Source organism: Carcharodon carcharias, chromosome 10 (assembly GCF_017639515.1).
Source record: "Carcharodon carcharias isolate sCarCar2 chromosome 10, sCarCar2.pri, whole genome shotgun sequence".
In the NCBI taxonomy this organism is placed as follows: Eukaryota; Metazoa; Chordata; class Chondrichthyes; order Lamniformes; family Lamnidae; genus Carcharodon; species Carcharodon carcharias.
In genome coordinates this window covers 28,363,168-28,386,513 of record NC_054476.1, presented here as the reverse complement: position 1 = coordinate 28,386,513, position 23,346 = coordinate 28,363,168, and the positions used below count along the sequence as shown (strand labels likewise).

The following is a 23,346-nucleotide window of genomic DNA, read 5'->3' as shown; positions in this document are numbered from 1 at the left end:
GAACCAACAGAATAAAAGCTGGGTGCCATGTGAGCATCACTTTAGATTTCCATTTAGGGGATGTGGTTTCCTTCCAGATACACTGCAACTTGAAAACTAGTGTGAGAAAATGAAAGCTTTTATTATAGGTTTAGCTGTTGCTTTTAGTGCAGGTACAAAAATGTCTGCAAATACAAACCTCAGTAATTTTGTACACGTGGTTGTACAAACGGTGAAAGATAAAACACTGGAGCCTAGGCTTAATACTTTTAAAAGCTTTAATTTAGAAACACATATTGCATATCATGCACCTCTTTCAGCCTGCTCCTAGATCTATGAGCACAAGTGAGTTCCCAACTGATACACATTAAATATATTGTTAATTATATATCAGCTTCTTTGTTAATTCATTCATGGGATCTGGGCATTGCTGGAAAGGCCAGCATTTATCGATCATGCCTAACTGCCCACGAGAGGGTGGTGGTGAGTTGCCGTCTTGAACCGCTGTAGCTTGTGTGGTGAAAGTACTCCCACAGTGCCTTTTGGCCCAGTATTCTATGATTTTGATCCAGTGATGATGAAGGAACAGTGATATATTTCCAAGTCCATAATAGATTTATTTCCAAGTGCTAATAGAAAAACAAATTACCGAATTATCATTCTGTGACCAGACACCATTTCAGTATCTGTTGCTTTGAGTTTGTTTGCAAGACCAATTTTAAAAGTAGCACGGTAATACGGGAAGTACTTTTCATAATGCATTAGCTTTCATACCATAGCAAAGACTTGTGAACTTTCAGACGAAAGATGAGGCTGTGACCAGTGCTTAATGTTGAACACTCAAAAACTAATTTTATGGAATTTTCAATTAACTATTATAATTGCGCGCAAGGAATATGTTTTAATCTTCAAATACCCTCTGCATATTTAATGTTTCCCTCTTTAATGCATAGTCTGTCAGAGTATTAACATGAACCCATAGCATACTTTGGATGTGTTTGCTTGTTTGCCTACCTTGTTTTGATTTGGAATAATATAATTGCAGCCTCTGACTTCCATAAAATTTTTTAAAAGCCTTTGAAGTTGTTTTTTTCAGCCAATTTACGAAGAAAAAGCCACTTTTGGAACCCAAATAAAATTTCGGAGTGCGGAAAAGGCAATGAAAGTTCAAAAATGTGCATTTTTTTAAACAGAAATAAGATATGGAAAGGGTCAAGTTAAATTGGGCAGCGGATATGGGGAGGAATGTGCATAAAACAGCCTCTTGATAATTTTGTGATTTTTAATTATATTTCTGACATCTGAATAGATTTTAGCTGTTTCACAATAATTGAACACTTAACCCATCTGAAAAATTAGGTGAAAAGTGTTATAATGGGGTTGGATTTCAAATTTTGGAGTGATATATACATGTTGAAAATCGAGCTAAAAATTAACTTCTATATAATTTCGAGTGTTTTTGTATGTGAAGAGACTTTTGGGTGGTTTATGCATGTTAGCAGATACCTATTTAATTGTATGTTTGAACTGGTTTCATTGTCTTTTAATTGTCCAGGTATGCACTCTTCAACACCTACAGAGCTGTTTGTCACTGGAGCACTGCAAGCTTCTGGAACATTCCCACCATCAGCTCTTGCAGCATATCAGCATCCTTCTACCTTTACTAGTCGAAGTTTTACCGGTGCACAGTCGCTGACACTACAAGATGCACCTTTCAGCCCTACTACAAATGGGCTTATTTCTCCTCATGATCCTTTACTTCAGATAAAGTCTTCTCAAGCAGCTGTTCCTTCCCCATTGACTTTTGACAGGATTGGTAGTACTGTTTTAAGTACAAGCATACCCCCGTCTTCAACATATCGCTCTGCTCAAGAATCTGCTCCTCATCACTTACAACCACAATTTAGCTTGTTGCCTTCAGCACTTGGTCCAGCTCAACAAGCCTCTCAAGCATATGGCACATCAGTTTTTTCTAGTTCAACTGCCTCCATTGAAAGGGCACTTCAAAGAGAATGTAGCGTTATTAAGCATCACCAGCGGCCTTCCAGCTCACACTCAGTACAGGGGCAATTACCAAGTTCTCACCATTCCTTACAAGGCTATCTTACCAGTGGGAGTGGAGTTGATTTTCAGGAAACTTCAAGGCATGCAGGTTTGACATGTAGTCCACTTGGAGACCAGTCTCAGGTGAGCAATGGTGGAACACAGCAGAAGAGCTCTGCAGTAACGGTTGAGCAGTCACAGAGTTATTCATCCACCATTCAGTCTCCTGATTATTCTTCAAAAGCTAAAAATTGTTCAAGATCAGCTCAGCGTTCTACAAAAACTGCCAAATCCCAAAGTGCAACAGCTACTGTGCAAACACAAAGTTATTCCACACCTACACAAAAGCAAAGTTCAGTTATATCAAGCCAGTCACAAGTGTACTCTTCAGGACAGGCATCGAATCTAATAATGTCAATTAGTCAGTCCCAGAACTATGTTTCAACACAGTCTCAAAACATATCAGCTGTCAGTCACTCAGAGGTGTATTCTTCCAGTCAGCCTGAGAAGCTAACTACTTTAAATAAGTCACCAGCTTCTTATTCTGGCCAGTCACAAAACTTAACACCTGTTAGCCAAGCACTCAGTTACTCTTCTGACCAGCCACAGGTATTGCCGTCAGTTAGTCACACTGATAACTATTCTAGTCAACCGCAGAATTTATCTTCTATTAGCCAGACACAAAGCTATCCTTCTGGTCATTCTCAGGGTTTGCCTGCTGTGAGTCAGTCACAAAGCAGCTATTCTGCACAATCACAGGGCTTGTCAACTGTTAGTCTTTCACCAAGCTATGCTTCCGGACAATCTCTGACTTTGACATCACATACCCAATCATTACCATTTTCTTCATCTACTCGTGCACAGAATTTATCTTCTTCAAGTCCCACTCAGAACTTTATGTCTCTACATTCTTCACCAACAAGTCAACCGCAAAGTGTTCCTTCACCCCAATCTCAGAAGTTCTTGTCAGGAGTACATTCACCTACTTTCAGTTCATCGTCTCATTCACAGACCATGCAGAACACTCAATCGTCCACAGACAGAAAGCAGTCTTATATTAAAAGGAAGTCTGATTCAGATTTGTTTGTTCCATCTAAGGAAGATGATGAGAGTTTTCCTATTCAAGATTTGTTACAGCAGCAGTCTTCTCTTGATGCATCCACTCCAGGTATAACAGAAAGTGGAATCGGTGAGGAAAATGCTGTTTATGCTGTCTCAAAAGCAGATGACCGATATCTATCTCAAAGTGTCATCAGGAGTAATTCTCGCCTAGAAGACCAGGTTGTTGGTCTCACTCTTCAGGGATCAAAAACCGGTGAAAGAAAACATGAACGTGTAAAGCAATTTAATGTGACACGATCCATAGAAGCAATGGTGACTCATCATGGTCAGCCAGTGGGCAGTAACAACAATATGAACACACACGACATGAAAAAGGTAGCTAATCCATCACAGTCATCACATATAATTATGGGTGCTGAAGAACTGAAGCAGCCTCATTCTCTCTTGCATAAGGCGCAGGAAACTAGACCACAAGCTCATCAAGCACAAGTAATTAATACTTCACAACATTTGCAAACACACGCTGTATGCCAGACTCCACGGTTACAGCTGTCTGGTGCACAGGTGCTCCTAGATTCATCGCGTGAAATGCCATTGTCTTTAATACAACAGTCAGTAGCACAGCAACCGCAGTTACTACAGTCAGGCCTAGGTCAATCCCAAGCATCAGCACAGTCACAGCAAATACAAGCTCAGTCACAGGCATCACATCATCAGTCGCAGTTTCTTCAACTTGAGAGGCACATTGCCCAAGCCAATGCACCACAATCTCAACAACAGCTCCTGCAACAGAACTCTGAAGCAATGAAGCTGGATGGTACTGAATCTTCTAAACCACTACAGTTGACAACAAAAGATCATTTTGACCCATCACACAGGCAAGATTCAAAGTCTCAGTTTGTTGGCCTTAGTTCTGTCTGTTTTTCAGAATCTATGTTGCTTGGTGTTGAGAGAAATCTCTTCTCTGGTGTTGAAGATGTGTTTTCTGCCAATGAGGAGTGTGGAGTTACTCCACAAGAATTTGCCAAATCCACTTGCAATGAATCCAGTATTCGACCAGTTGAATGTGCTGATGGTTCAAAATCTACATTTCAGACTGTATCTGTAAGGCACGTTTCACCAAGTTTTCACACTTCACAAACTGTGCTGCCAGATCAACCGAATATGCATAATCTGACATTAAGCAATAGTCAAATTAATTTGGATCTAGGGGCAGTACCATTAGATGGTTCAGCTCAGTCTAAAACTTCAAGCCTTGACCAGCAAACCCTTGGAACTTCAGACCAGCACCTACAGCCTGGGCTACCTGCACAAAATTTGAACTCCATCCAAGATTCCAGTGATCAAGGTATTGAAGATATTAAGAAACATTTAAGTGCTAATCCAGAATCTGAAGAAGAGGATAATGATGACATTCCAGATGATGGTGCCATAAATAATGCAAAGGATCCAGACTTCATTCCTAGTGGTAGAAGTAACACAGATGAGAGTGCTGTGTCTGACATTGATTATAGCCTGGGTGATGAGATTACACCAGGATCTGGTAACAAACGAAAATTAAAGAGACCAGTGAAGCCTAAATTAAAACTGGGACTACAGGCAGATGGATGGTCTCACAGTTTGCCTGAAGAAGAAGGGAATCTAGATTTGGCGCTAGATGGAAATCAGAAGAAACGCAGAGCAAAAGTACGATCTAAAGAAACTTTAGATGATGAGCTTTGTAGCCAGAAACCAATAAAACGAAGTGGGCAGGGCAAGCGCCTGAATTCCAAAGATGCAAACTCACCTCATACATCTAATGACAGTTACTATGAGAGCTACCACCAGCAAGAAAGGATAAATCAAAAGATTAGAGAAGTTGAGGAAAAGCAGCCAGAAGTTAAAAGTGGTTTCATTGCTTCCTTTTTAGACTTTCTTAAATCAGGACCGAAGCAGCAGTTTCCAGCACCTTCTGTGCGTATGGCACATCGCAATAGACGTCCATCTGCCAATACCATTCATACTCCCCTGCTTCCACCAGTTTCAACACATCAGTCAGTGCCAACTGCCTTAATATCTGCCGAAAGTGAATCTACCAGTCCTTGCAAAAAGTTAGATGACGACATGAAGAAAAATCTGGAAACATTACCTGCATTTTCCTCTGATGAGGAAGATTCTGTTGGGAGAAACCAGGATCTTCAGAAGAGTATTTCCTCAGCACTTTCTGTTTTGGATGATCCTTCTAATAAAAAAGAAAAATGGAACAAAAAGGGTAAGGAAGATTACATACTTAAAATAAGATAGACCTTGTGTATATTTATGTAGGAAAGAATCTGCTCACTGCCACAAGTAAAATTTAGCTTTCTGATCATGCAGGTACAGTCTTTCTGTTTCAGAATAGTATATGTTTTGTCTCGGTAAAGAAAGTTTTAGAAATGGAGGGGAGCTTTAGAAAGTTACATGTTCTGAATTATGTTTGCCTTGAAAATGAAAGGAATTTGTATGTTTACTAAATATCGGACAGACAAATTTACAGTTTATTTGGTATTTGTAGAAACATTTTGAAGGGCTCAATGTGACTGGATTCCTTTTTATGAATATTTTCTTAGTTGCTTTGACCCAAAGTCTCTAATTCCACATTTCCAGGTGGCACATGCACAAGGCCTGTGATGTATATCATATGAGGGAATTAACATACTATGCAGATGTGTTCTGACTTTCAATCTAACGTGGTCAATTTTAATTTTGTTCTAATCTAATGGAATACAATTATAGAATTTTACACCCACAGATGGATAACAATTGGCCCATCAAGTCCTGCACAGGCTCTCTAATCTAAGTCCGAGTTCATTCCACTTTCCCAATTTTACGTTAATGATTCAGTTCAGTACCTTTTTTAAAGAAAACTATTCAGTGCAACAGAGCTTTCTTCTTTAAAACCTGGCATAGATCTTCTGTTATCTGGAGGGCCGTATCCCGAGGTACTCTGGAAGATGCGGTAGGGGTCCCCTTGTAAATCCCCATGCAAAGACTGCATGAGAATTGCCCAGGAAGTTTCAATTACCCTGTGTCTGGAGCCCTCCAAAACTGATTTAAAGTTGGAGACTTTGGATGGTTCCAACTTTATGTAGCAGAATATTCACCCAGGAAAAGTTAGAAGAATTAAAACCAGTTGTAACTCCTGGGTACATGTACCAGTTACCCTCCAACTTGCACCCCCTCCCCACTGAACCTTCCAACTACATCCTCCCAACACCCCAAATACCTTTCTTTCTGCACCCCCACCCCCTACCAACCAGCCGATTAACCCCACTCTTCCAACTCCTCCTACCACACCTCACCCACTTACCTTACGCACTTACCTTTTCTACTAGCTTGTCAAAGTGGCTGGGACGTTTAAACTTACCGGAATATGGCAGCTAGTGCCGTAAAAAGGGAGCGTGACTTCGCTTCCCCCGACACTTGTACATGACGCTAAAGGATTCCAGGAGCAGCTACGCTCCATGTTGCTCAGCAGGCCTGGGAGGGAAGTCCAGGCGAGAATTGTGGAGCTCCAGACAAAGGTAGGGAAACAGGAGCAAATTGGCAATCCAATGGTGATTGTCATTCCATGGAAGACAGCAATAGAAGGCCTTTTTTCTGCCAGTTTCACATCAACGTGCACTCATCATTGTTGAAAGCTCTATGGTAATTTTTTAATAAAGTTTTTTAAAAATGTTGTATGATGCTTTTGTAGCAAAAACTTATTTCCAATCTAACCTATTTTAAGTGCTATATTGTATAATAAATACCTCTAATTACATTCTCCTTGCTGAAATAACTTCTGTAAATCTAAAAAGTGTGTTTAAAATTATCTGCGTTAAGTAATACTAAATTCTAACACCATAATTATTTGTTCTATTCAGGATTTTATGACTAAAAGTTGAAGATCAAAATACTAGTTCAGTACTTTGATTAAATTACTATAAATAGATTTTGCAGAATACCTTCAAGAAGTAGAAGTGTATTTACAGTTTTGACCTTTGTTTTCTGTATTTATTACATATTTTTCTTTCCTAGAGTTCATCACTAATGGAGAAAAGGATTCCAACTCTTCTGTTCCTGCTGTCATACAGCAGGAAAAGGTTGCAAACCCTTCTCCTCCTTTAAAAGAGGAAGTGCAGGAGCCAACTGAAGCTCTAGAATCTCCCGAGCAAAACGAACAAGATGACCTGAATCCTACAGAGCGAGCTGCAAAGCAAGAATTACTTGCTGTAGAAGGTTCAACAGATGAAGATGACATAGAAAGTGGAGGAGAGGGCATGTACAGGGAGCGAGATGAATTTGTTGTAAAGATAGAGGACATTAAAGCTCTCAAGGTAATGTGACATGTTTTTATTTAACATTTTCCAACTGGTTTGGATGGAAGAGGTTAAACTTAATGCTAAACCTAATAAAATTCTGTGTATGAAATAGCACTCTTTCCAAAGTCTCATATACTTGGGAAATGCTAATACAAAAGCTAAAAGCTGCTGATGCTGGAACTCTGAAATAAAAACAGAAAATGCTAGAAATATTCATCAGGTCAGGCAGCATCTACGGAGAGAGAAACAGTTCACGTTTGAGCTCAGTCACCTTTTCTCATTTCTCTCTAACAGATATTGCCTGATCTGGTGATTATTTCCAACATTTTCTGTTTTATGACTTAGAATTTGACAATTCTGTTTAGACATCTGGCTCCTTCACTCATTAAATAAGGCCAGCTGTTGCTGAATTGATGTGTATACAACATTTGGCAACACAGATTGCATCTTTTGCTTAAAATTGTATTGGTTTAACTATTGGGACACTGTCACCATATGATTTGGTGACTTTTTTCCTTTTTCTCACTTTGCCCTTCCACCTCCAACCAGGAGGAAGCTGTTGACCTCGAAAGTTACATGAGCACCAGTCACTTTTTAGCACCTCACTGAAGTGTTGATTTTTCATTTCTGTGCTTTGTGTTACGATCTCTGTGGAGACCGATAACTCTTAAAGAGGAATTCGAACTTGCAGTTAATGCCTGAAAAGATAAAAGAACAAAATTTCACATTTTAAGACTTTTACAGTAACAAAAGACTAAAAGCATGATTGACTAAACACTATTTTTGTAGGCAAGCTATACTTTAAAACACTAGCAGAACATTCCCCTTTTTCTTGCTCAACTGAAAACACACTTCACACTGTCCTTCAAGTGGACATGGGGGAGATGATGGCATAATGGTAATGTCACTTGACTGGTAATCCAGAGGCCCAGGCTAATAACTCTTGACTGCAAGGGTTCAAATCCCATCACGGCAGGTGGAAAGGAAAGAAATCTGCCATCTTTCCCCAATCTGGCCTTTATGTGTCTTCAGACCCACAGCAATGTAGTTGACTCTTAACTGCCCTCTGAAATGGCCTCATAAGCCCCTCAATTCAAGGGTTGAGCAACAAATGCTGGCCTTGCCAGCAACGTCCACATCCCATGAGAGAATTTAAAAAATTTGCCCGGAACCAGTACAAGATGATTCTTTTTCCTGAGGGTTTACTTCTTTTCCTTTCTTGGCCTGGGAACTTTTACACTGAGGTTTTTTTTAACCCTGGTGCAAACTAGACAAATGTTCCAGCCTTCTTTTAGCTCCTCATGAATTTGGTCTTCAGTCAGAGTACGGGCTCCCACCTGCATTCCTGCGTGGTGAACCACAGCATCTTGCTGTCTATAGCTGTTCTCCTTCTCCTGGATCCTTGCAGACTTATCTTGTCTGTAGTTTTCGGGGATATCTTGGACCTTTTCCCTCTCAAAACTCACCTCCTTGGCAGCGTGAATCACGTGGATCTTACATCCAGGTAGAAATGTTGATTAGCTATCCTTGAGACCCCAACTCTTTTTATCTTGGAAGTAAATGTACAGTTTAAAGCACAACTGTTTACAACCTGACATTCACAACATTTTTCTGGTACTTGGAGACTTACAGTTAGCACACATTGTCTCCAAGTGTAAACACCTTGTACCTTCCTCCCAGTAAAACAACCTGGGCCCCCTTTAATCGCTAACAATCAAAGCACCCAGGCTTGCAGTCAGATAGACTTCAGAACAGGTCACATGAACTCCTTCACTTTACCTCAAATTAAAGATACGGCCCCAAAACATAGCAATCTTATAAATTTCATAATTATAACATTTAGCCATGCATCGTTGGCAGAATAATTGTTCACGTTCACAGCTGAGCTGTATCGTGGCTTCAGTTGATGTTTGAAGGATGCTTACATCTGCAGTTGCTGGACTGTGACCAAGGATATAAAACCTGGGCATTATTATCTTCCCTAATCCAGGACCTTCAAGGTAGCTGTAGTTCCCCCTGACATCAGTCAAGCCTGAAAATGTTACTAAATTTATCTTCCATTTGACACTGTTCACTTCAAATTAGACCACCAATTCTTCAAATTCTGTAAATTGCAGAATAATTATCCTGGATCCAAATTTTCATAGCTGTGAAAGTCTTGTAAACCTAGGTATGTTTCCCATTTATATACCATTTTCCACGAGCACTGGATGTCTTAAAGTCACTTTTCAGCCAGTTAAGTACTTTTTGAAGTGTAGTCACTCTAGTAATGTAGGAAACACAGCAGCCAATATGTGTGCAGCCAAGTCCCACAAAAAGCAATATGATAATGGACCACGTAACCTATATTTTGTAACTGTGATTGAGGAATAAATATTGACCAGGACCCCTGCTGCTCTTTGAAATACTGCCTCGGTATCTTTTACCTAAGCAGGCAGATGAGGCCTCGGTTTAACATCTCACCTGAAAATGGCACCTCTGACAGTACAGTGCTCCCTCCGTACTGCACTGGAGTGTCAGCTTTGATTTTTGTGCTCGAGACCTGAAGTGGGACTTGAGCCCAGAACCCTGTGATTCAGAGGAGAGATTGCTACCAACCTCTCAAAATACTGATTATGTGGCCATTATCACATTGCTGTTTGTGAGAGTTTGCTGAGCACATACTGACTGCTCTGTTTTCTTCATTATAGTAGTGACAACTCTTCAAAAAAGTATTTCATTGGTTGTAAAGTGCTTTGAGTTGTCCTGTGGTTATGAAAAACTTACTTAAAGCCTCCCAGCGCTTTCCACTCCCCCCAATCTCCCGTTTTTGTTTTTTTGACCACTTGTGAATACTGAACTAACAAATCTAATGGCCCATCCAAAACCCCCACAACTCTTTACTAATGCATTTCCTCAAGAATATTACTGTTTAATGCGTACAGCACGCTCTAATACTGGTAACAACTCTCATCACATTTTGTTTTGAATTCTATTTGCTATTCCTCTGTCCATTGATTTAATCAGAGATAGCCAGAGATAGATCCTTGTAGAACTACAGTAGTAACTGTGTGGTGTTGGGAAAACATAGAAAATAGGAGCAGGAGCAGGACATTTGGCCCTTCAAGCCTGATTATGATCATAGCTGATCATCCAATTCAATAGCCTGTTCCCACTTTCTCCCCATATCCTTTGATCCCTTTCACCCCAAGAGCTATATCTCACTCCTTCTTGAAAACATACAATGTTTTGGCCTCAACTACTTTCAGTGGTAGCGAAGTCCACAGGCCCACCACTCCCTGGGTGAAGAAATTTCTCCTCATCTCAGTCCTAAATGGTCTACCCTATATCCTCAAACTGTGACCCCTGGTTCTGGACTCCCCACCTTCGAGGACATCCTGCATCTACCCTGTCTAGCCCTGTTAGAATTTTATAGGTTTCTGTGAGTTTCCCCCCTCATTCTTCTGAACTCCAGCGAATATAACCCTAACCGACTCAATCTCTCCTCATATGTCAGTCCCGCCATCCCAGGAATCAGTCTGGTAAACCTTCGCTGCACTCCCTCTGTAGCAAGAACATCCTTCCTCAGATAAGGAGACCAAAACTGCACACAATATTCCTAGTGTGGTCTCACCATAATTGCAGCAAGACATCCCTGCTCCTGTGCTTGAATCCTCTCGCTATGAAGGCCAACATACCATTTGCCTTCTTTACCGCCTGCTGCACCTGCACGACTGGTGTACGAGGACACCCGGGTCTCATCGCACATTCCCGTCTCTCAATTTAGCTATTGCTAGATTTACTCTGGATTGTTAATAGTGGAACCAAGGAAAGAAGTCCCACTCATTTGAAATATGGAAGACAAGTGTTGGATAATGATGTGGTCAACTATGTCAAAAAAGAAGAGGAATAATGTACTATGGTCACAATCACAAGGAATATCATTTATAATGAATTAGGGCCACGTTTTTTGCTGTGGCAGGGGCAAAATGTGATTGAAGAGAAATAAATATGAAATTGCATTAAACAGGCACAGATTTGGGAGGCCACAACATATTCAAGGACAATGGAGAAAAAAAGGTGGTTGGAAATGGGCTGGTGGTTTGCAAGGACTGAGGTGTGGAGGAGGTAATGACAGCAGTTTTGAAAGGGAGGACAGTACCTGAATGGAGGGAATAATTTATAATACCTCTAAGTGTTTTTACTTGTCTTATGTACTGCGGAAAGCCAATTATGTTCGTGCAATTTTTAAAATAATAAAGAGCTGTTAGCAACTGTACTATTGCTATTGCGCTATGTTTCCTGCCCTTTTTTTCTCATGGAATTAGGAGGGTAAACATTTTTCTATCTTACCCGTATAGCGTATATACAAAGCCATAAAACAGCATAAAATGTAAAACACCTTTTGTTTTTCAGTTTCACGTCAGTTAAGGGGCAGCTTGCTAGGTTCCTGTTTATCTTTTGAGTTGCATTTCTATGGCTGGCAGATATGCTATATGTAACTCATTCTTTTTACAAAATTCCTTAATACTTTTGTCTTTTGATGAGTTCGATATAAAAGTGCATGATATAGTGTTCATGACTAATCAGGGAAAACATTGCTAAAAGATACACCATTCGTTTTCCAACATTAATTGCATTTGGCTAACAGAAGAAAATTCTGTTCTATTTGAAGTCTCATTATCTCCTTACGACTGCCACTGATTACCATCGTACTGCTTCTTTCTCACTTTTTCAAATGGACAGCCTTTGTGTAAGGGCTTTTCCAAAGTAGGTGTCATTCTATTATTGGTTAACAGGAGCTGCAACTCAATAAGGATAATTCAAACACTATTGCCCCCCTTGCTTGAGGTTTCTGAATGATTTTCCCTTCCCACTATAAAGCAGTTGAACTGACAGGCAGATATGGGACCAAATACAAAAAGTTGACATGAAGTAAGCTTATCTTAAAATTAAGTTACTAAGAAATTTTGGTACATATATATTTATTTTTAACAATCGTTTTGGAAATGCTGTCAGGCGGAAGCTCGTGTGTTATTGTTAAGATATGGCCTTTGTTGTTTCACTTGCATTATAAAATTAAATAGGTAAAACAAAACTGTTTTCATATATCCTGTTTGAAATGGAATTAAGCATTTTATTACAAGAATGAAACCTCAGTTTGAGAGGAAAAAGCAATTGTTTCAGATATAACTAGTCTAGTATATCAATCTGTGGCAAGCATTAAGTGCAGAAGTGTATGTGAAAACTTTTGAGGGAAATCTATTTCGTCTCCTTCCTTCTAATTTATGTATATAAACATTTTAGTTGTATTTTTATTTTCTGTGCTAGTTCTGAGTATTTTTTCTTTGTTCTCATTTTTTTCATGTTTCATGAGGACATTTTAAAAATTAGCATCTTATATTCTTGGAAATTTTGCATTACTGCCTGACAAATGAGAAGCAACAAAATGGTGCCAGCTTGGTGCTGTTGGTAAAACTCTTCCCCCTGAGTAAGAAAATTCAGGGCTCAAAGCCCACTCCAGTACTTGAGTACACGTTTTAGGCTAACACTTCAGTATAATTCTGTGAAATGCTGCAATGTTAAGTGTTGTTGTCCTTCTGAGATATCAGACTGAGTCCCCATCTATCTACCTTTGACTCGAGTGGACAGGAAAGGTTTCATTTTAGTATAAGCAAATTAAGTTCTCCCAGTATACTAGCCAATATTATTTCCACAGCTGCTATCAATAAAGGAAACGTTCATCTCACTGTGGCTGTGCAATCTTAGTGCAAAGTGATTGTTAGATTTGCTCCCAAAATAGCTGCATTTGGAAGTAATTCATTATGCATGAAGACTTCAAGCCATTTCTGAGAGATGTAGAAAAAATTATCAGAAGGCAGCAGGACAGGAAGATAAGGTGGTCAAGAAGGCATATAGGACACCAGTGAGGTTATGCTAGAACTGTGTGAAACAATACTTAGGCTGAAGCTAGAGTACTGTGTACAGTTCTGATCACTATTGCAGGAAGGATATGATCACATTAAATCATGAAAAATTTATAACCTAGAAGGAGGACATTCGATCCATCGTGTTTGCTAAGATTGGCAAAGAGATACCCAGCCTAATCCCACTTTCCTCACTTTCCTGGCCCTGCAGGTCACAGCTCTTCAAGTAGATATCCAAGTACTTTTTAAACATGGTGTGAGTTTTTCCCTCTGCCACCCTTTCGGGCAGTGAGTTCCAGGTCCCTACCACCCTCTGGGTGAAAATAATGTTTCCTCATCTCCCCAAGAATCCTTCTAATGCTTGCTTGTTTTTGATCCTCTGCTGAGATAAGATTGTCATGTTTATTCTATTTAGACTGCTACCTAATTTGACACATCTCAATTAATTCAGCCCTCAGCTTCCTGTGTTTCAAGGAAAACATCACAGCTTATCCAACCTTTCCTCATAGCTAAAATTTTCAAGTCCTGATAGCATCCTCATAATTCTCTTCTGTACTCTCTCTAGTGTAACGTGGTGACCAGAACTTCACCCAATACTCGAGCTGTGATCTATGTAATGTTGTATACAGTTCTAGCTTAACCTCCCCGTTCTTATGTTCTCTGCCTGGGCTAACAAAGGAAAGTATCCGAATGCTGCCTTGAACCACCTCAACAACCTGCCCTGCTACCTTTAAAGATCTTCAGACATACGTACTAAGGTCCCTCTGTTCCTCCACACTACTTGGTATTCTCCCATATATTTGTATTTCCTTGCCTTGTTGCACCTCCCAAAATGCATTACCTCACACTTCTCTCAGTTGAATTCCATTTTCCACTTTTTTTGCCCATTTGACCAGACCATCCATATCTTCCTGCAGCCAAAGCAAAGGACTGAGTACTGAGCCCTGCAGAATCCCACTAGTTTAAGCCTTCCAGTCACAAAAACACCTGTCAAACACTACCCTTTGCTTCCTGCCACTAAGCCAATTTTGGATCCAATTTTCCACTTCACTTTGTTAACCAGCCTGCCACAAGAGACTTTATCAAAAGTCTTGCTAAAATCCACGTAGACCATATCCAGCATTCTGTACTCGCTGACCCTACCTGTCACTTCCCCAAAAAATTCAACCAAGTTGTCAGACATGAGCTTCCTTCCCTTAACAAATCCATGCTGAGGGATACAGAAGAGATTATGAAGATGTTGTTTGGAGTGGAGAATTTTAGCTGTGGGGAAAGATTGGGTAGACTGGATTTGTTTTCTTCAGCCACAGAAGTAGCTGAGGGCAGATCTAAATGAGGTGGATAAAATTTTGAGTGGTCTAGATCAAGTGAATAGGAAGGACCTTTTTCCATTTGCAGAAGGAGAATAACCAGGAGATGTAGATTAAAATAATTGATGGAAAAATTAAAGGCGAGTTGTGGAGCAATTTCTTTCACACATAGGATGATGGGAGTAACTGCTGAAAGGATGATAAAGGCAGAAACCTTCATACCATTTGAAAAAACACATGGACGTGCACTTGAGGTGTAGTAGCCAATGGGGTGGCGGACCTAGAGCTGGAAGGTGGGATTAGACAGTGTACTCTTTTTTTTGACATGAGCCAGTTGGTCTCCTATGGCATATCCTGTTTCTTAGATATTGTATAAATGTAAGTTCTTTCTATTTCTGAAGTCCACCATTTTTTTCCGGTGTCAGTCTAATGTAACCTTCTGTTTTTGAACATCTCCAAGCATGGCAGCTTGAATTCATAACTATCAAGAATACTTCAGCAAAGGAAAGTCCCTGGCCAGAAAGAGAGATGGCTATATTTTTACTAGTAATATTATATTTTAATATCAGTTTTGCCAACCTCTCAATATGGGTTACAATTCTTTTCTTAGAGTTTTTTTCTTTGAATATTTTTCTATAAATGAAATGTTTCCATTAGAAAGAATGGTTTCAGATTTCAGAGCAAATGCCATTTGGTGGTGATTTTTACTGTGTTATTTCCCACATAAGTTCTGCTCTCAGCTGGGCTGTCAACAGTAAAGTAGAAATGAGCCAATTGCCTAATGGATAGGAGAAAAGGCCTGAGTCAAACTGTGTTGCTCTTGGACACTTGCTACTGTCTAGTTAATTAATAAGGAACATTGTTGGTGGAAGTCTTAGAAAGCAGTCATCGTCCATTCAGCTGCTGTGGGAAGGAAATATCCCAAAGGCAATAAAACAGCTTTTTTTTTGATGCAGAGAGAGAGAAAAAGAATGACCTGTTTGAATAAAAATGTTGTCTAAGATACTACCATTACTGTGTATCTTCGTTTTTCCAGGAGGCTTAAATCTTTTATCACCAGATTTGGTTGGTCCACATGTAAAGCATATTGGGTCTTGCTTGCCTCTGCTAAAACTGTTTGGTCTTGAACCACCCTCCATGCCTCCTCCATTCTCACCTCCAGTAACAAATGTGGACCTCATGGACTTCTTCGTCACAAAGATCGAGACCATCTGTTTAGTTGCCTCTGCTACTTCCCTCCTTTCCTCCAGTCAACCGAGCAAAATGTTCTCTGATATTCCCCCATGCCTTCGCCCTTGTTTTACATATTGTGCCCAGTGTGTTCTTTATGATGTCATTTTGTCCCTGAGGCCCACCTCCTGCTGCCTGGTCCCTATTCCCACCAAACTACTGACTACCCTACTTGCCTTCCTGGTGCCATGTTAGCTGGTGTTGTTGATGGCTCCCTCTCATCAGGTGCTCTCTCTCTATCCCCTTCAAATCTGGTGTCATCATCTCTCTACTCCAAAAATAAAAACTACTGACCTCTCTATCCTTGCAAACACCGCCCCATTCCAATCACCCTTTTTTTGCATTCCAAATCCGTGGACTTGTTGTCGCCGCCCAAGTTTATGCGCGTCTTTTCCATAATTGTTTGCTTCCATTCAGTCAAATTTCCATTCCCACTACAGTCCTGAAATGGCCCTCACCCTTCCCCATCCTTCTTGGCAGCCTTTGACACAGTTGACATACCTTCTTCTCTCCTCCATGATTCTTAACCCGTAAAATCATAGCCAGAGAATCACCTGCAATGGCTTCCCTCTACTCTCACACTGTTGTCTCTGGAGTCTCCCAAGGATCTATCCTTGACAATCCTCTGTTTCTCATCTGCATATTGCCCCTTAAGTAACATCATCCAAGAATGCGTCAAACTTCACGTGTATGCTGACAACACTCAGCTCTATCACCCTGCTGTCTTTAATTTGCCTCACTGTTTGTCTGCTATCAACTACTGTTTCCAGCAGGTTCTAAAAGAGAGCTGCAGAGATAGTGGATGTGCTGAATATGATTTTTCTAAATTCCCTAGATTCTAGAATAGTTCCAGCAGAGTGGAAGTGAGCAAATGTATCTCTATTCAAGGAAGGAGTGAGAGAGCAAACGAGGAATTACAGGCTAGTCATTCATTGGGTAAATGCTGGAATCTCTTAATAAGGAAATCTTAGCAATGCACTTAGAAAATCTTAGTATGATTAACGTCATCATGGTTTTATGAAAGGGAAACAGTGTTTGACAATTTTTTTTAGTTTTTTGAGGATGCAAGTAGAAGGATAGTTAAAGGGGCACCAGTAGATGTCGTATACTTGGATTTCCAAAAGGTGTTCAATAAAGTGTCACACAGAAGGTTAATATGCAAGTTAAGGGCTTATTGATTTGGGGGTAATGTACTTGCAGGGATAGAGGATTGGTTAATGTTAGGAAGCAGAGAGTAGGGATAAACGAGGCATGTTCAAGTTCACAGGCTGTGACCAGTGGAGTGCCACAAGAATCAGTGCTGAGGCTTCAGCTATTTACATTTTATATTAATGACTTAGACTGAGAGTAATGTATCTAAGTTTACTGATGACAGAACGGTAGGTGAGAATACAAGCTGTGACACAAAGGCTGCAAAGAGATAAGGACAGATGAAGTGAGTAGGCAATGAGGTGGCAGAAGGAGTATAATCTGGGAAAGCATGAGGTTATTCACTTTTGTACTGTAGTAAGAATAGGAAAGGAGGATTTTTTTTAAAGGTGTGAAACTTCTAAATGTTGAACTTAAATGCATTCGTACAAGAATCACAAAGTTAGCGTGCAGGTATCACAAGCAATTAGGAAGGCAAATTGCATGTTGGCCTTAATTTCAAGGGGGATGGAATGTGCAAGTTGGAAAGTCTTGCTACAGCTATACAGGGCATTGGTGAGACCAAACCTAGAGTGCAGTCTTGGTCTCCATATTTAAGGAAGAACATACTTGCATTGGAGGTGGTAGACTGAAGGTTCGTTAGTTTGGTTCCCAACATGAGGGGGCTGCCCTTTGAAGACAAGCTGAGTAAAATGGACCTATACTCTCTGGAGTTTAAAAGAATGAATGGTGATCTCATTGAAACATATAAGATTCTGATGGGGCTTGACAAGGTAGACACTGAGAGGTTATTTCCCCTCACTGGGGAATCTAGAATCAGGTGCAATCTCAGGATAAGGGGCCAATCATTTAGCACTGCGATGAAGAGAATTTTTTTTTCACTCAAAGGGTTGTGAATCTTTAGAACCATCTACCTCAGAGGGTTGTGGATTTTCTGTTGTTAAATAAATTTAAGACTAAGATGGACAGGATTTTTAGTGTCTCAGGAAATCAGGGGATGTGGGGAGCAGACTGGAAAATGGAGGCCAATCGTTTTGAATGGTGGAGCAGGATTGAGGGGAGGTATGGTCAACTCCTCCTATTTCTCATCATCTTATGAGCGGAGATTTATTCCAACTATCCATTGGGAAGACTGAAGCCATTGTCTTCGAACCCTCCAAAAATTCTGTTGCCTGGCCACTGATTCTGTTCCTCTCCCTAACAATTTTCTGAAGCTGAAACAGACAGTTTGCAACCTTGGGGATGTGTTTGACCCAGAGATGAAGCTAATATGTGATTTGGAAGTTCATCATCAAAACTTGCTTACTTCCACCTCCGTAACATTGCCTAACTCCACCAACTCATCTGCTGATACCCTCATCCATGCCATTGTTACCTCTAGACTGGACTATTCCAAAGCTCTCCTGGCCAGCCTCCCATATTCCACCTTACATAAACTTGAGCTCATCTAAAACTCTGTTGTCCATAACTTACACCAATTCCCGATCATCCATCACCTGTGCATCCATTACTTGCTAACCTACGTTGGCCCCCAGTCCGCAGCACTTCAATTTTAAAACCCTCAACCTTGCTTTTAAGTCTCTCCGTGGCCCCTCCCTTCCCTATCCCTTTATCATCCAGCCCTACAAGCCTTTCAGGGATCTACACTTCTCCAATTCTGGCCTCTTGCACATCCCCAATTTTGGGCTGCCAGTTTTCAACTGCCTAGGCCCTAAGCTCTGAGATTCCCTCCCTATACCTCTCTGCAGCTCCCGCCTCCTAAGATGCTCCTTGAAACCTACCTCTTTGACCAAATTATCTTTCCTAATATCTCTTCCTGTAGCTTGGTTTCAAATTTTGCCTGATAACATTCTTGTGAAGCACCTTCAGGCAGTTTGCATTGGCAAAGGCACTACTATAAATGTTATTGCTGGTACCAGCATTTTCCTTTATAACCTCCTGCAAATCACTTGACCGTTTCAACTACGAATTATGTCTGTATACAATGTTGGCCATTTTCTCAATATTCCCACACAGCACCTCAACTTTCTGTTTTACAAACCTGTTTTTTTATGTTCATAAGTGTTTCATGGCAAAAGTTTAGTGATATAAGGCTCTGCTGTTTTCCTAAAATTAAAAAAAATGATTGTTATCACGTAGCAAAGCAATTGTGATTTAACAACTCAAAATATATATTTCAAATTCTATTTAACTTCAAGATTTCTGAAGGGTGTAGCTTATTAATGAAGCCAATACTGCAGAACGATTAAATCATCATAGCCAAATATGTAAAAACATCAAAGAAGTGTTGTGTCTAAAGGAACATTTCGAAGAGTGAGGAAAAAAAATTGGAACTTTCAATTGTGTGATGAGGACTGAAAGTCAGTGAAGTAATCTGTAAAACAGCTATTTGTTTTTGTTAGCATAATTAATGGGGTGGAAGTTTTAAAAGCATTTTAAGAACAGTGGAGGCTTTTGAATAAATTGTTGTTGTTTGCATTCTTTAGAGAAGAACACCATTCTGATTTTACTAATGAAGAAATCGAAAGAATGGGCTGAGAAGTTGAAATGTGGCTCCTTGCAAACTTTGTCAGGATAATTGCCATTTTCTTTTGAAATGGTTATAAATTAGTTCTGGTGAAATTGATAGCTAAGACGCATATCTGTGCAGTAATTAACTTAATTATATAATATATGGAAATATGCTCATTTTACAACATCTTGAACTTATTATAGATCAAATAGCCATAGATGGGTACATAGGAATAGGCTTACATTTAAAAGATCTCCTCGGTCATTTGGCTGAAGGCATTGAGTTTTGTCCATAGGATACATAAATGAAAAGTGTAGTTAGCCTAATATTGTATTTTGTTTCAGCAATAAATATTTTAATATATTACAATGGTATTATAACGAATGGTGATGGGCTAGAGATTTTGGAAACCCAGCTAGTATGGTGATTTAGTGTAGTTGTTAAATGTAAAAAATATATTTCAAGTGAACCCCACTCAGTCAGTTTTTGACATAGTGGGGGATAGATGGCATTAAGCAGCGATTTCCAGTGCAGTTTCATTTTGATCTTTCTGCTGACCCCCTCGAGAGAAATTACTACATTCTGTTAGGATATATTCTTGAAGTCCATCTGTTCTGGAGAGTTGACTTTAAATATTGGCTATGGGAAATTGAATGCCAATTGGTCAGAATCTTGTGCTTTGTTTGTAGTGCTTCAGATTATCTACATGGTTATGAACCACCCAGGTAATGATGCACATTACCTGGATGGTTCATAATCATGTAGATAATTTAATTTTCAGAATATGAAAAACTTTTAAAAGTAGTATTTTAAGCAATTGTGATGCAAAATAAACTCCAAGTTGAGTCTTTCTATTTTTTTTAATTTAAAATTCTTTTAGGATTTGGAGAATAATGAGTAATCTGAGGCAGCCATGCCTTGGTTCACTTAAGTGTGTTTTGCTATATTGGGATGTTGATCACCATCCAAAGCAAACTTTACAGGAGCAGTTTGGTTATGAAGTCGGTTGGCCGTAAATTTCCATAGCTTTTCAAATTACTGAAAAGATTAAGCTTAGGTCTGACCTAAACTAGAACACTAGAACTCCTAAATTGTTATGAAAATCGACTGTAAACTCAACTGCTGCTGTGCTGGGTAACATTAAATTTGGGTAACATTAAATTTATCATAAGTTTGAGTTTTCCTACTTCAATTACTTTCAATATTTTAAACCCAGAACTATTTTTGAGTTCTTACTCCTCTGAATAGCTCCTTTGTTAGCTCAGTGTTAATTATGTCTGATTATGCTTCTCTGAAGCACCTTGGATATATTCTTATGTTAAATCGCTATATAAATGCGAGTTGTTTAGATCAGAAAGTCAGTAATTTGCTGGAGATACTAAGTGTTGGTGAGATTAATTTTATTCCTTTATTTCAAGCAGTGCTCATGACTAAATATCACCTGGAGATAGTACGTGCTAATGGTTAATATCATTAATGTAAAATCAGCGTATCCCTTGAGTAATGTTGAAATGTACTGATATTTGGAAGCAAGTTATGTGTAATTCCTGATCTAAATTTGAGTAAGACTTTTGGACTTATGTTACTGGTTTCCACCCCCCCCACCTCCCCCGCATGTGCTCCTTCCCTGAATCAGCATTGTTTCTGTGTTCAAAAATCTGAATGTACATCGAAGTTGACTTAGTTGCAGTTTGAATATTTTAAATGTCCACTGTTTGGATTTTACTACTGATTCCGAGACCATCTGGACAATTGAGTTATTGGTCCAGGTCAGTAATTGAAGAGGAAACTGCTTTATTTTTTAAAATTTCTAATGCTAAGTTGTTTGTTTGTAGGTGGCCTTAAATACTGGTAGAGAACCTCCTGCTATATGGAAGGTACAAAAAGCTTTGTTACAAAAATTTATGCCTGAAGTAAAAGATGGACGAAGACAATTCTCTGCAACCAACAGCGTGAGTAATTATTAGTATAATTAGTAATTATTTTTGTAATTTGAAGTATGCTCAATGATTTGATATAAGGTGAGCAATATAAAGTTTTTTATTTAGAATTTTTTGTGTTGCTCACATTTCAATGAAAAGGTGATTTAGTAATTTTTCTTACCTTTTGTCTGTTGTCTTAAAACATGGTCTGATGAAACTCAAACAGATCTGTTGCTTTTAAAGAATTATCTTAAAATACAGGATATTCTAAAATTAATTTGTCATATTACTGAGAATAAGAGGACTGCACTCTCCTCCAAATCATACTTTGCTTGTTCTGTAAATGCTTGATATTGGCACTGGGTATTTATAATGAAGAGTGTCCCATTTCCCTGGCTGAACATATTGTTATGGGATCCTGACTTACCTTGTCATCGGGAGGCTGTGAACTACAACTCCTAGCATGCCTTGGGAGCTACTGCGCATGTGTGGACTGTGAGCAGGCTGCGCGTGTGCAGCACAGAGTTTTGTAGCTCTCAGTGCACCTGCATGAAGAAAATAAGAAACAGAGGGAAAGTTCCCAAAGGAAGAGGGGACAGGGAAAAGTCCCAGTTAAGAAGAAAGAGGAGCAGAGAAAAAGGTTCCAAGTAGGAAAAGGACTGCAGGTGGCAGACTTAGTTGAGGGCTCAGGAGAAGCCCTGGTAATTGAAGCAGAAAGTTGGTGACTTTGTGCTGAGTGATGTTAGGCCAGAGGATCAGTGCTCGGCGCAACTGAAGAGCTGAAGTTGTGCTTGTGAGTTGGTGCTTGTGTAAGTGAGGAATCCAGGGAAACAAAGCCTTGGGAGACAAAATTGAAACCCTAGAAGGTGTGCCATTGTTGACACTGTCAGAATTGGAGCAACATTTGGAGAGAATTCGAAGGTGAAGACTGGAATCCCTTGTGAGAGAGACGGAGTTTCAACAAGATTGGTTGACAAGAGTGTTTACTGGTGGGTTGCTGAGAAATCCGTGAATTCTGTCTTGGTCACAGCTGCCATTATTGTGCAGTGTCGTGTGTTTGACCACAGTTTGCCTGTTATTTCATGTATACCTCAATAATCCTGAATGTTAGAGTATAAAATAGATATTGTAAATTATCTTTCTGACCTTTATATAGTAGTTTACTTTTGTTTGTTCAAAATCCGTAGAATCTTGTGGCCTTATTCTCTTAGCAAGTATCTTGTATCTCAAACTTTGCTTGTCTTAAACAATAAGTATTGGTCCCTGACCGGATTGTGTCAAACATTTGGAAGTCTGGTCCAGGATCATAATAACATGTATCAAAACTTTTGAGAAGGAAAATGCCTTTTTGTCCTTGTAACTTGTTTACATACAAATTGGAACTCCTTATACCCTAACACAGTCTTCATGATATCCTATAATGCATACCTCTACTGATTTCATTTCTACAAATGACCCACTTCAAAGTATCATATAACAAAGTCACTTGGAGACTCTACTTTCTCTTTATGCTGGTACTACTGTTAAATTCCTTGGGCATTGTTGTTTTCAGATTTCTACATTTGTGAACATAAAAGAAGCAGAATTTGTTATACTTGTGAAAGTTTAAATTTACCCACTTTACCATACCAAGCATTCCAGTAACTCCTCAAGACCAAACTGCAAACAATAGGACAGCAGACAAGTTGGTGGAACCCTGACACTAATGTATTTTATACATCAAAGTTTTACTTTTTCTTCTTCAGTCATGTTCACAAAATTGCTCATTATTGCTATCAAGTCACTGGGTTTAAGTTTCCCAAGATAATGGGGTGTCTGAAGTGTTTGCTAATTTAGAGGGCATTTATGCGTTCTTAAACACAGTACTCTAGTATTTGTCTAAGTGTGCAGACTATTCTGTAGTGTTGAGCA

At 39.5% G+C, this 23,346-nt stretch overlaps 1 protein-coding gene across 2 annotated transcripts in view; it reads left to right on the top strand.

Moving 5' to 3' along the window:
- qser1 (glutamine and serine rich 1) overlaps positions 1 to 23,346 on the top strand; it is a 130,762-nt gene that overhangs the window by 76,811 nt on the left and 30,605 nt on the right. For both annotated transcript variants that reach the window (XM_041197632.1, XM_041197631.1), the window contains exons 4-6: positions 1,535 to 5,335; positions 7,123 to 7,421; positions 21,349 to 21,465. In XM_041197632.1, coding sequence (XP_041053566.1) covers positions 1,535 to 5,335; positions 7,123 to 7,421; positions 21,349 to 21,465 — 4,217 coding nt within the window. The remainder of the gene's footprint in view (positions 1 to 1,534; positions 5,336 to 7,122; positions 7,422 to 21,348; positions 21,466 to 23,346) is intronic.